Source organism: Nicotiana tomentosiformis, chromosome 10 (genome assembly GCF_000390325.3).
Source record: "Nicotiana tomentosiformis chromosome 10, ASM39032v3, whole genome shotgun sequence".
Lineage (NCBI taxonomy): Eukaryota > Viridiplantae > Streptophyta > Magnoliopsida > Solanales > Solanaceae > Nicotiana > Nicotiana tomentosiformis.
Genome location: NC_090821.1, coordinates 9,377,332 through 9,391,312, shown reverse-complemented (window position 1 = coordinate 9,391,312; position 13,981 = coordinate 9,377,332). Strand labels below are relative to the sequence as shown.

Here is a 13,981-nt window from a genome sequence, read left to right as displayed (position 1 = left end):
TAATTCCCTGTGTTACGATGAAGTGACATTTTTCCCAATTAAGAACCAAATTTGTCTCTTCACATCTTATAAGCACCAAAGTTAAATGATAGAGACAATCTTCAAATGTCTTACCAAAAAGTGTGAAATCATCCATAAAGATTTCAAGAAACGTTTCAGTCATATCTGAGAAAATTGCGGACATGCAATGCTGAAATGTGGCAGGAGCATTACATAGTCCAAATGGCATTCTTCGTTAAGCATGCGTACCTTAGGGGCATGTGAATGTAGTTTTCTCTTGATCTTCTAGAGCAATTAGTATCTGATTATACCTAGAATATTCTGTCAAGAAAATAGTAAAAACCATGGCTTGCAACTCTTTCAAGCATTTGGTCTATAAAAGGCAAAGGAAAATGATCTTTCCTTGTGGCATCATTAATTCGTCTGTATTGATTACAGACTCTCCATCCCGTGATTGTTCTGGTAGGTATGAGTTCGTTATCTTCATTTTTTATTACTGTCATACCTCTTTTCTTTGGTACTACCTGCACCAGACTTACCCAAGGGCTATCAGATATCGGATAGATGATACCTGCCGCTAGAAGTTTCACTACTTCTTTCTTAATGAATTCTTGCATTGCTGGGTTCAGTCTCCTTTGGGGTTGGACTATTGGCTTGTAATTATCCTCCATAAGGATCCTATGCATGCAAATAGCTGGACTGATTCCTTTGATGTCAGCTATAGTCTACCCTAAGGCTCTTTTATGTTCTCTTAAAACTCCAATTAGTTTTATTTCCTGTTCTGCAGCCAAAGAAAATGAAATGATTACTGGAAAAAATTCAGGTTCAAAAAATATATATTTCAAATGAGAAGGAAGAGTTTTGAGTTCAATTTTTTGTTGAACTTCTTCTAGTAAGACTTTCTCATTTTCTGAATCGTTTTCCAGCATTTCAGCTTCTTTTCTGATTGTGGTGTCATCATCACTTGTGGTACCTGTAATGACTCAACCGGTCGTTTTGCTTTCTAGAATATCGTTCCCCTAAATAAGACATCTCGTACTTACTTTTATTGATTTATGACTTGCGGGGATGGTTGGTTCAAGATTTGAAAGAGTTTGGGTTGAAATCGGAACACTTGGTTCCTTAAGGTTGGCTTAAAAGGCCAAGTTTGACTTCGATGAACATTTTGAGTAAACGATCTCGGAATTGGGATTTGATGATTCCAATAGATTTGTATAATGATTTCGGACTTGGGCGTATGTTCGGATCGGGTTTTGGATGACCCGGGAGCATTTTGGCGTCCAATAGTGAAAGTTGGCTCTTGAAGGTTTTAGAAGTCCTTTAAAATTTGGTTTGGAGCGGGTTTTGGTGATATCGAGGTCCAGATGGAATTCCGAGATCGGGAATAGTTCCATAGTATCATTTAAGACTTGCACACAAAATTTGGTGTCATTCCGAGTAGTATAAGTACGTTTCGGCTCATTGGAAGTAAATTGAAGAACTTAAAGTTCTTAAGTTTGATTCAATTGGTTTTAGGGTGTGATTCTTAGTTTTAATGTTGTTTCGTACGTTCCGTGAGTTTAATCGAGTCCGTTCTGTGATTCCAAACTTGTTGATATGTTCGGGCGGGGCCCCAGTGGCCCCGAGTACCAATCGGACGAAGCTCAGAGTAAGTTGAGAATTTGAAACTGCAGCTGAGTGCTCCAGATCTATCATAACCGCACATGTGGTTGGCCTGTCGCAGGCTCGCAGGTGCGAGATAAGCCCCCGCTGAAGCGATCCAAGGATGGCCAGCCAGGTTCCGCAGATGCGGCTCCTTCTACGCAGAAGCGGGAGCCCTTCTGCAGATGCGGCCCCAGCCGGCCCAACCAACTCCGCAGAAGCAGACACCGGCTCCGCAGAAGCGGATCCGCAGGTGCGGCCTATGCACCGCAGGTGCAAAAATCGTTGAGGCAGTGAGGTTCAATTAATACGGGACTTAAGCCATTTTTACTCATTTTCTCTCACTCTTTGGGCGATTATTTGAGCTTCTTGAGAGGGATTTCCACCTAGCTTTTGGAGGTACGTAATTTCTACCTATCGTGAGTTCAATACATAGATTTTGGGTAGATTTCAACATGAAAATTAGTAGAAATCATGGGTTAGATGAAAAACCTAGGGTTTGACAAGAATGAGATTTTTACCACGAAGTTTACCATGAAACTTAGTGATAATCATATATTTATGTTCCTTAGGTCATGGGTAACAACTTTCTTTAAATATTTTCGGAATCCGAGCATGAGTGCCCGGGGGTAAATTTTAGAAATCTTGCAACTTAGGTTGGGAAATCACCTAAATGGTGGAATTATGAACTTTTGAGCATAGATTGATTAGTTTATGTAATGTTTGACTAGCTTCGAATCATTGGGTGTCAAATTTGGAGGTTTGAGCGCGTTCTTGAATTGGGAAGTAGGCTTTGAGATGAGGTAAGTCTCCTTTCTAACCTTATAAGAGGGAAATTACCCCATAGGTGAACTAAATTAATATGTGTTGTTGTTTGTGGGGGACCACGTACGCACGAAGTGACGAGAGTCCGTACGTAGCTACTATTCCTGTTATGTCCAGGTAGTCTTAGGCTTACACCATACCTTGTTGATATTGTTATTGCTTTATGTATATTGTTTGCCTTGAGAAGGGCGGAATGTAGTGTGCTTATTAAATGTTTCAAAAGGAATTGGAATTGAGGAAAAATAATAGGGTCTTAAAAGTTTTCATTTGAATGTCGTATTTTGAAAAGAATGGGAGAGTACTATAATAATTTATGAGATCTTTTTGTAACCGTGCCGCATGTATGATTCGCGAGCGGGGTAATTCTTTAAATTTATATTTGACTGTGTCGCATGTATGATTCGCGAGCGGGGAAGTAGATGCATCTATGGTTTGCGCTGTTCGACCCTCGACAATGCACATTTTATATTTATGTTGGATCGGGCTAAACGTCCTCGGTGGTATTAAGTGTGACAGTAGAACTGAAAGTTTCTTTCATAATTAATATGGATTCATTGTCTATGTGATCCTATGTTTTAAAGGAAGCAAGTGACTAAGTTCTTAAATATGGTGATTTCTTGACCAATTAAATTCTTGCTCTAAGTCTTATTGTTGTATACCATGCTTAATTAAAATCTCATAATATCATGTTATTGACCCTAGTAAGTGTCGAAGTCGACCCCTCGTCACTACTTCTTCGAGGTTAGGCGGGATACTTATTAGGTACATGTTGTTTTATGTACTCACGCTACACTTGTGCACTTAACTGTGCAAGATCCGAGGCAGGTGTATCTGGATACCCATCCGGCGCGCATTCTTGATCCGGGTTTGAGATTCCACGGTGAGCTGCCCCCTTCTGAGCCATTCAGCAGCATGCCAGAGTTTCTCTTTTGTTTATATCTATCTATTCTATTTCAGACAGTACGATAGTCATCTTTTGTATATTCTACTAGTTGCCCACACACTTGTGACACCAGATCTTGGCACGTGTTAGTAGACTTTGAATTTGGGTTATAATTCAATAGTTATAACTGCTTTTTAGATTTTTCTATTTGTGTGCCTTAAAAAATCCGTTATTTATCAAATGCTTTAAATGTAAGTAAAGCTAAATGTTGGAATTTCTTAATAAACAATAAACAAAAATGGGAAATCACTAAGTTATTCACTGTTGGCTTGTCCAGCAGCGGTGTTGGACGCCATCACGGCCTGAGATGGAATTGGGTCGTGACAACATGGTATCAGAGCACTACGTTCACGTAGGTCTCCCAAGTAATGGGCATGCCTTGTAGAGTCTTTCGGATTGGTGTGGTGACGTCCGTACTTATCTTCGAGAGGCTATAGCGTGTTAGGAAACTACTCTTTACTCATCTCATATCATGCAATTGATGGTATACTAAGTTTCTTCCTTCTATTCTCTCGCAGATGGTAAGGATGCGTACGACAGACGTTCCAGACCCGGGAGGAGCTTCCCCACTCCACCCTCCCCCCTCCCCCTCCCCCCATTGCTAGAGGCCGGGGGAGGGCACCGGCCCGAGGTAGGGGACGAGGGCGTCCCAGAGCTACCCTAATAGCACCACCAGCAGATCCAGTGGGGGATCCCATTATTGAGGAGCAGGGCGAGGTGCCTGCCGCAGGGCCAGCCACGGTAGATTTCATGACAGCACCCGACTTTCAGGAGGTCATGGGCCGTATGATACGGTTCATGGACACTATGACTCAGGCCGGTTTATTTCCAGCGGACCCAACACATCTCAGGCAGGAGGGGAAGCACAGACCCCTACTGCTCAGGCTCCTGGGCATGCAGCTGCAGTATATCAGACCCAGGGTACACTACCCGTGGCCGGAACCCAGCCAGTAGTAGCAGTTGTGCCTGATCTTAGATCAGCTGCGGCCGGCGAGCCGCAGAAGCTTTTGGACAAGTAGACTAGGCTTCACCCTCCGGTATTTGGGGGTGAGCGACACGAGGATCCTCAGGACTTCATTGACAGGCGCAGGGACAGACTGCACAACATGAGGATATTGGAGTCCCATGGGGTGGATTTTACTACTTTCCAGCTAGAGGGAAGGGCCCGTAGATGGTGGCAGTATTATCTTCTTGGCAAACCAGCGGGTTCTCCTCCCATGACTTGGGACCCGTTTACACAGCTTTTCTTGGATATATTCCACCCTCTCAGAGAGAAGAGTTGTGAGGTCAGTTCGAGTAGCTCGAGCATGGTCAAATGTCAGTGACTGATTATGAGGCGAGATTCTCTGAGTTATCTCGCCATGCACTTATGATACTTCCTATCGACGCAGAGAGAATGCTGAGATTTGTTGCGGGGTTTCACCCCAATATTCAGGCTAGTATAGCTCGGGAGGTTGAGATGGGTACTGGTTATCAGCTAGTAGTGGAGATTGCTCGGAGGATTGAGGGCTACCGCCAGAGGGGTAGAGAGAAGATACAACAGGATAAGAGGACCCGATTCCATGGAGAGTTTAGAGGTTCCCCGGCAGGGGGCATAGGGCAATTTAGGAGGGGTCAGCCTGGTAGGCCTACATATTCAATACCACCACCTCCTCGGGGTGTTCCGGCGTGATCCTATTTCAGCGCCATGCTAGAGAGTTCATATCGCCCACCAGCCATCTAGGGTCCTTTTAGTGGGTATTCAGGGCATCAGGGTCAGACTTCGGGGCAGCAGTCCATGGTACCGAGAGGTTGTTACAAGTATGGAGATACGGGTCACATGAAGAGATCCTGCCCCAGGCTTTGGGTAAGGAAGTACAGCAGGATCAACAACCCATGATTTCAGCTCCAGCAGCCGCACCAGCCGTTCGGCTGCCCAGAGGCGGAGGGCAGGTGGGTAGAGGCCATCCTAAAGGTGGAGGTCAGGTATACAGGGGCCAGGCAGGTGGCTCCCCAGCTAGATTCTATGCTTTTTCGGCCAGACCAGATGTAGTGGCCTCAGATGTCGTGATCTCAAGTATTATTTCTGTCTGCGGTAGGGATGCTTCAGTATTATTTGATCCAGGGTCTACCTATTCCTATATGTCATCTCTGTTTGCTCATTTCCTGGATATTCCTCGTGAGTCCTTGGGTACTCATGTTTATGTGTCCACTCCTGTAGGCGATTCTGTGGTTGTGGATCGGATCTACCGGTCCTGTATGGTCACATTCTGTGGTTACAAGACTAGAGCGTACCTTCTGTTACTTGATATGACCGACTTTGAGGTCATCCTGGGCATGGACTGGTTATCTCCATATCACGCCATCCTTGATTGCCATGCCAAGACTGTTACTTTAGCGATGCCGAAGTTGCCCCGGTTGAAGTGGAAGGGTTCATTTGTCAGTACATCTAGTTGGGTTATCTCTTTCCCGAAGGCTCGACATATGGTCGAGAAGGGTTGCTTGCCTTATCTAGCTTATGTTCGGGACACCACCGCATAGTCTCCGACGATTGATTCAGTGCTAGTAGTCCGGGATTTCGCCAATGTGTTTCCTTCTGACCTTCTAGGCATGCCGCCAGGTCGTGATATTGATTTCAGTATTGATTTGGCTCCAGGCACCCAGCCTATATCTATCCCACCATACCGTATAGCTCCGAACGTGTTGAAGGAATTGAAGGAGCAGCTTGAGGAGTTGTTAGCAAAGGGGTTTGTGAGACCAAGTGTATCACCTTGGGGTGCACTAGTGTTATTTGTGAAGAAGAAAGATGGGACTATGTGGATGTGCATTGATTACCGCCAGTTGAACAAGGTTACCATCAAGAACAAGTACCCGTTGCCGCGTATCGATGATTTGTTTGAACAGTTGCAAGGTTTAGGGTGTTCTCTAAAATCGACTTGAGGTCAGGGTACCATCAGTTGAAGATTCGGGACTCAGATGTTCCAAAGACAGCCTTCCGTACTAGATATGGTCATTATGATTTCCTAGTGATGTCCTTCGGCTTGACTAATGCCCCAGCGGCGTTTATGGATCTGATGAACCGGATGTTCAGGCCTTATATTGATTCCTTTGTTATTGTCTTCATTGATTACATCTTGATTTACTCATGTAGCCTGGAGGAGCACGAGCAGCATTTGAGAGTGGTGCTTCAGTCATTGCGGGAACAGGAGCTATATGCTAAGTTCTCCAAGTGTGAGTTTTGGCTAGAGTCTGTGGCAATCTTGGGGCATGTTGTATCAGGAGAGGTTATTAAGGTGCATCCCAAGAAGATTGAGGCAGTTCAGAGTTGGCCTCGCCCCATTTCGGTGACTAAGATCAGGAGTTTCCTGGGGTTGGCAGATTATTATCGCCGGTTTATGCAGGGTTTCTCATCCATTGTAGTACCTCTGACTAGATTGACCCAAAAGGGTGTTCCATTCCGTTGGTCCGATGATTGTGAGGCGAGCTTCTAGAAGCTCAAGACAACTTTGACTACAGCACCGGTTCTAGTGTTGCCTTCCGGTTTAGGGTTGTATACTGTGTATTGCGACACTTCACGCATTGACTTGGGTTGTGTATTGATGCAGGAGGGGCGAGTTATTGCATACGTTTCACGATAGTCGAAGCCTCATGAGAAGAATTATCTTGTGCACGATTTGGAGTTAGTCGCGATTGTTCATTCTCTTAAGATGTGGAGGCATTATCTGTATGGGGTGTCATGTGAGGTTTATACTGATCATCGCAGCTTATAGCATTTGTTCAAGCAAATAGATCTCAATTTTAGGCAGCGTAGATGGCTCGAGTTACTGAAGGATTATGACATCACCATTCTTTTTCATCCGGGCAAGGCAAATATGGTCGCGGATGCCTTAAGCAGGAAGCCAGAGAGTATGGGTAGCTTGGCATTCATTTCAGCGGAGGAGAGGCCACTAGCTTTGGACATTCAGTCCTTGGCTAACAGACTTATGAGGTTGGATATTTCAGAGCCCAGTCGGGTTCTTGCATGTGTTGTTGCCCAGTCCTCACTGTTGGGGCAGATCAAGGCTCGGTAGTTTGATGATCCGCATTTGGCAGTTCTTAGAGAGACGGTACTACAGGGTAGTGCCAAGGAGGTTTCTTTTGGCAAGGATGGTGTTCTGCGACTCCAGGGTCGCTTATGTGTTCCTAATGTCGATGACTTGAGGGGGAGGATTCTAGAGGAGGCGCACAGTTCTCGGTAATCTATTCATCCAGGTGCTACGAGGATGTATTGTGACCTGAGGTAGCATTATTGGTGGAGGAGGATGAAGAAAGTCATAATTGAGTACGTAGCTAGATGCCTAAACTGCCAGCAGGTTAAGTATGAACATCAGAAGCCAGGAGGCCTACACTAGCAGATGACTATACCCGAGTGGAAGTGGGAGCGCGTCACTATGGACTTCGTAGTTGGCTTGCCGCGGACTTTGCGGAAGTTCGATGCAGTTTGAGTCATTAATGACAGGTTGACCAAGTCGGCACACTTCATTCCAGTTTCCACTACTTATACTTCAGAGAGGTTGGCCCAAATTTAAATTCGGGAGATAGTCCGGATACACGGTGTGCCTATTTCCATCATATCAGATAGAGGCCCTCAGTTCACTTTGCATTTCTGGAGAGCCGTACAGAGTGAGTTGGGTACCCGTGTAGAGCTCAACACTGTGTTTCATCCTCAGACCGACGGGCAGTCAGAGCAGATAGTTCAGAAATTGGAGGATATGCTAAGAGCATGTGTGATTGACTTTGGGGGATAGTGGGATCAGTGAGCCTTTGGCCGAGTTTGCTTACAATAACAGTTACCAGTCCAGCATCGAGATGGCTCCATTTGAGGCTTTATATGGTCGGCGATGTCATTCTCCCATCGGGTGGTTTGAGCCCTATGAGGCTAAGTTATACGGTACTGATATGGTAAAGGATGCCTTGGAAAAAGTAAAGTTGATCCAGGAATGACTTCGCACCGCACAGTCCAAACAGAAGAACTACGCGGATCAGAAGGCGCATGATGTATCATTTATGGTTGGCGAGAAGGTTCTCTTGAAGGTCTCACCGATGAAGGGTATCATGAGATTCGAAAATAAGGGCAAGTTGAGCCCAAGGTTTATAGGCCCATTTGACGTGTTGAGGCAATTTGGGGAGGTTGCTTATGAGCTTACTTTACCTCCTAGCCTATCAGGGGTTTATCCAGTTTTTCACGTGTCTATGCTCCTGAGATATCATGACATGTGTTAGATTTCAGCACTATTCAATTAGATGAGAGTTTGGGTTATGAAGAGGAGCCAGTTGCTTTATTGCTAGACAGGATCCCCTTTTGAGATCCAAGAGGATTTTTGCGGTAAAGGTTCGGTGGAGGGGCGAACCAGTCAAGGAGGCGACTTGGGAGTCCGAGGAGGATACGCGGAGCAGATATCCACAATTATTCAGCACTTCAGGTATGAATCTAAACTCATTCAAGGACGAACGTTTGTTTAAGAGGTGGAGAATGTAACGACCCGACCGGTCATTTTGCTTTCTAGAAGCCCGTACCCCTAAATAAGACTTCCCGTACTTGCTTTTACTGATTTATGACTTGCGGGGATGGTTGGTGTGGGATTTGGAAGAGTTTGGGTTGAAATCGGAACACTTGGTTCCTTAAGGTTGGCTTAAAAGGCTAAGTTTGACTTCGGTCAACATTTTGAGTAAATGACTTCAGAATCGAGATTTGATGGTTCCAATAGGTTCGTATGATGATTTCAGACTTGGGCATTTTTTCGGATCGGGTTTTGGATGATCCGGGAGAGTTTTGGTGCCCAATAGTGAAAGTTGGCTCTTGAAGGTTTTAAAAGTCCTTTAAAATTTGTTTTGGAGCGGGTTTTGGTGATATCGAGGTCCAAACGAAATTCCGAGACGGGAATAGTTACGTAGTGTCATTTAAGACTTGCACGCAAAATTTGGTGTCATTCCGAGTAGTATAAGTACGTTTCGGTGCATTGGAAGTAAATTGAAGAACTTGAAGTTCTTAAGTTTGATTCAATTGGTTTTAGGGTGTGATTCTTAGTTTTAATATTTTTTCAGGCATTCTGTGGGTTCGAGCGATTCTATTTTGTGATTACAAACTTGTTGATATGTTCGGGCTGGGCCCCGGGGGCCCTGAGTGACAATTAGACGAGGCTTGGACTAAGTTGAGAATTTGGAACTGCAACTGAGTTCTCCAGATCTGTTATAACCGCACCTGAGATTGGCCAGCCGCAGGTGCGAGCCAAGCCCTCACAGATGCAATCCAAGGATGGCCAACCAGGTTCCGCAGATGCGGCTCCTTCTACGTAGAAGCGGAAGCCCTTCCATAGATGCAGCCCTAGCCAGCCAACTCCTCAGAAGCAGACACCAGCTCCACAGAAGCGGATCTGCAAGTGCGGCCTATGCACCGCAGGTGCGAAAATCGCTGAGGCAGTGAGGTTCAATTAATACGGGACTTAAGCCATTTTTACTCATTTTCTCTCTCTTTGGGCGATTATTGGAGCTTCTTGAGAGGGATTTCCACCTAGCTTTTGGAGGTACGTAATTTCTACCTATCGTGAGTTCAATACATAGATTTTGGGTAGATTTCAACATGAAAATTAGTAGAAATCATGGGTTAGATGAAAAACCTAGGGCTTGACAAGAATGATATTTTTACCACGAAGTTGACCATGAAACTTAGTGATAATCATATATTTATGTTCCTTAGGTCATGGGTAACAACTTTATTTAAAAATTTTCGAAATCCGAGCATGTGGGTCCGGGGGTGAATTTTAGTAATCTTGCAATTTAGGTTGGGAAATCACCTAAATGGAGGAATTATGAACGTTTGAGCATAGATTGATTAGTTTATGTAATGTTTGACTAGCTTCGAATCATTGGGCATCAAATTTGGAGGTTTGAGCGCGTTCTTGAATTGGGAAGTAGGCTTTGAGATGAGGTAAGTCTCCTTTCTAACCTTATAAGAGGGAAATTACCCCATAGGTGAACTAAATTAATATGTGTTGTTGTTTGTGGGGGACCACGTACGCACGAAGTGACGAGAGTCTGTACGTAGCTACTATTCCTGTTATGTCCGGGTAGTCTTAGGCTTACACCATGCCTTGTTGATATTGTTATTGCTTTATATATATTGTTTGCCTTGAGAAGGGCGGAATGTAGTGTGCTTATTAAATGTTTCAAAAGGAATTGAAATTGAGGAAAAATAATGGGGTCTTAAAAGATTTCATTTGAATGTCGTATTTTGAAAAGAATGGGAGAGTACTATAATAATTTATGAGATCTTTGTGTAACTGCGTCGCATGTATGATTCGTGAGCGGGGTAATTCTTTAAATTTATGTTTGACCGCATCGCATGTATGATTTGCGAGCGGGGTAATAGATGCATCTATGGTCCACGCCGTTCGACCCTCGGCAGTACACAATTTATATTTATGTTGGATAAGGACGAACGTCCTCGGTGGTATTGAATGTGACAGTAGAACGAAAAGTTTCTTTCATAATTAATATGGATTCATTGTCTGTGTGATCCTATGTTTTAAAGGAAGCAAGTGATTAAGTTCTTAAATATGGTGATTTCTTGACCAATTAAATTCTTGTTCTAAGTCTTATTGTTGTATACCATGCTTAATTAGAATCTCATAATATCATGTTATTTACCCTAGTAAGTGTCAAAGTCGACCCCTCGTCACTACTTCTTCGAGGTTAGGCGGGATACTTACTGGGTACATATTGTTTTATGTAATCACGCTATACTTCTGCACTTAACTGTGCAGGATCTGAGGCAGGTATATCTGGATACCCATCCGACATGCATTCTTGATCCGGGTTTGAGATTCCACGGTGAGCTGCCCCCTTCTGAGCCGTTCAGCAGTATGCCGAAGTTTCTCTTTTGTTTATATCTGTCTATTCTGTTTCAGATAGTAGAATAGTCATCTTTTGTATATTCTACTAGTTGCCCACACACTTGTTACTCCAGATCTTGGCACGTGTTAATAGACTTTGATTTTTAGGTTGTAATTCAATAGTTATAACTGCTTTTTAGATGTTTCCATTTGTGTGCCTTAAAAAATCCTTTATTTATCAAATGCTTTAAATGTAAGTGAAGCTAAATGTTGGAATTGCTTAATAAACAATAAAAAAATGGAAAATTACTAAGTTGTTCACTGTTGGCTTGTCCAGCAACGGTGGTGGATGCCATCACGGCCTGACATGGAATTGGGTCGTGACAGTACCTGACTTTGCCAAACATCTTTCCAATGAATCAGTATTTAAATGGTCATCTTTATATTCATCTGCAAGGTCATTCAACAAATCAATTTGAAAACAAGATGTTGACAATGATTCATCCTCAGGATATTTCATTATTTTCTGCATATCCAAAATCACTCTTTCCTCATCAACTCGCAAAATTAATTGTCCTTGATAGACATCAATTATCGCTCTTCCTGTTGCAAGAAGTGGTCTACCTAAAATCAATGGTACCTCAGTATTTTCTTCCATTTCAAGTAGTATAAAATCTACTGGGAATATAAATTTATCAACTCTAACGAGGACATTTTCAGGTATTCCTTTCGGTTTTTTAGTACTTTGATCAGCAAATTGTAGAGACACACCAGTGTCCTTCATTTCACCAAGTTCTAATTTCCTGAAAATTGAAAAGGGCATTAGATTTATTGAAGCACCTGAATCACATAATGCTTTTTCAAAATGAGCACCTCCCAAAGTACAATGAATTGTAAAACTACATGGATCACCAAGTTTCCGTGGAAGCTTATTTTAAAGTATAACACTACATTTTTCTGTAAGCTTAACTACTGAAACTTCTTCCAATTTTCTTTTACTTGACAAAATTTCGTTAAGAAATTTAGCATATGCCGGCATTTGCTTCAAAGCATCTGTAAAAGGTTTGTTAATGTAGAGCTGTTTTAAAATTTCTAGAAACTTTGAGAACTGTTTGTCAAGCTTTTCTCTTTTCAGCTTTTGAGGAAAAGGGAGGGGTACAAAGTAAGGATTTGTCATCAATTCATTTTCTTTTACCTTTTTTCCTTTATCTTTTTGTTATTTTTAGAAGTTCATAGTCTCTTTTATTCTCACCTTTATTTACTTGTTCCACTTCTTGTGGCTTTCCTTGTCTATCTGCATATGGATGATCAAGAGTTTTATCTGACCGCAGAGAGATGGCTTTGAGGTGTTCCTTTGAATTTTTCTCGTTGTTACTTGGTAGAAAACCTTTTATTTGCCCAGACATGAGAGTTGCTAATTGGCTCATCTGGATTTCCAAATTCTTGATGGCTGAATTTTGACGAGTTTCTGACGTGTATAAAATTTAAACTCGTACTCTGTCAAATTATAGTATAGAAAGATGTCGAATCCACAGAGATTGGTTGGTCTCCTCACACTTGATTCTCCCTCAAAATGATCCGGCCTTGTATAATCTCTGAGTATTCTGTCATGTGGTGGAGCCACCTCATCGAACTGTTCTTCAAGGCTTTGTTGATGAGCTCTTTGGGGTTGTTGTTGATATTACTGAAAATCTTGTTGCCCTCTATTTTGATTTTAGGTAGTCCATGCACCTGCTGCTTTTGATTAAAAAATCTTTGAGGATTTTCAGCACCGTTTGGGTAACTCCATTGGAATCCCGGGTGTTTTTGTGCCATGGGACTACCAAATGGGTAACTGGTTCTTTAACCAATAACATTTGCTTATTCTTCATTTTGCGTTGAAGCTTGACACTCATGATTGGGATGATTACCTCCACAAATATCACAGTTCTCATGTTGAGATAATGATTGAGTATTTACCTGAAAAACCTCAACTTTTTGTGTCAGAGTTGCAATTTGTTGTGCTAATGAATTCCAAGCTTCAACTTGATTGAATCCTGCTGCTTTCTTAACAATCATTCTGTCTGAGGGCCATTAAACATCATTTTCTAAAATTTCATTGAGCAATTGCATCGCTTCTATAGTGGTTTTGCTCATTATGGATCCTCCTGATGCTGCATCAATTACATTTCTAGCAGAGGGATTAAGACCATGATAAAAAATATATAAGATATCAGGATATTGGATACCATGGTGTGGGCATTTTCTTAACATTGCTTTTAATCGTTTTCATGCTTGGTATACATATTCAGAATCTGTCTGTATAAAATTATTGATTTCTTGCTTTATTTTAAATGTTTTTGCAGGTGAAAAATATTTATTAAGAAATTTCTGAGTCATTTTGTCCCATGTAGTAATTGAACCTCTTGGCAGACTTTGCAATCATATTTTTGCTTCACCTTTTAATGAAAAAGGAAAAAGCCGCAACCTGATAGAGTCTGTTGTGACTCCATTATACCTGCAAGTTTCAACTAATTCAAGAAAATTAATTAGATGGGTGTGAGAATCTTCACTCGCATCACCAGTAAACTGACATGACTGTTGAATGGTTTGAATCAAGCCTGTGCGAATTTTAAAGTTGTTTGCTGCAATTGGTGGTCTCCTCACACTTGATTCTCCTTCAAAATGATACGGCCTTGCATAATCTCTGAGTATTCTGTCACGTCGTGGAGCCACCTCATCA

At 42.6% G+C, this 13,981-nt stretch overlaps 1 protein-coding gene across 1 annotated transcript; it reads right to left on the bottom strand.

Moving 5' to 3' along the window:
- Positions 1–11,506: 11,506 nt before the first annotated feature.
- Positions 11,507–13,317, bottom strand: LOC138899735 (uncharacterized). Its single transcript, XM_070186426.1, has 5 exons — positions 13,170–13,317; positions 12,512–12,709; positions 12,211–12,312; positions 11,650–12,099; positions 11,507–11,538 (listed from the first exon to the last, which is right to left on the bottom strand). The coding sequence occupies exons 1-5, from the start codon at positions 13,315–13,317 to the stop codon at positions 11,507–11,509; spliced, it is 930 nt and encodes a 309-aa protein (XP_070042527.1).
- Between the last annotated feature and the right edge of the window lie 664 nt (positions 13,318–13,981).

What these genes read in the sequence shown, in the direction of transcription:
- LOC138899735 (XM_070186426.1), bottom strand. Translation starts at nt 13,317, where the DNA reads ATGATTGTTAAGAAAGCAGCAGGATTCAATCAAGTTGAAGCTTGGAAT. An exon ending in GAACTGTGATATTTGTGGAG is followed by an intron (nt 12,710 to 13,169) that starts GTAATCATCCCA and finishes GTCAAAATTCAG; the next exon opens with CCATCAAGAATTTGGAAATC. An exon ending in AGTTAAGCTTACAGAAAAAT is followed by an intron (nt 12,100 to 12,210) that starts GTAGTGTTATAC and finishes TATGTGATTCAG; the next exon opens with GTGCTTCAATAAATCTAATG.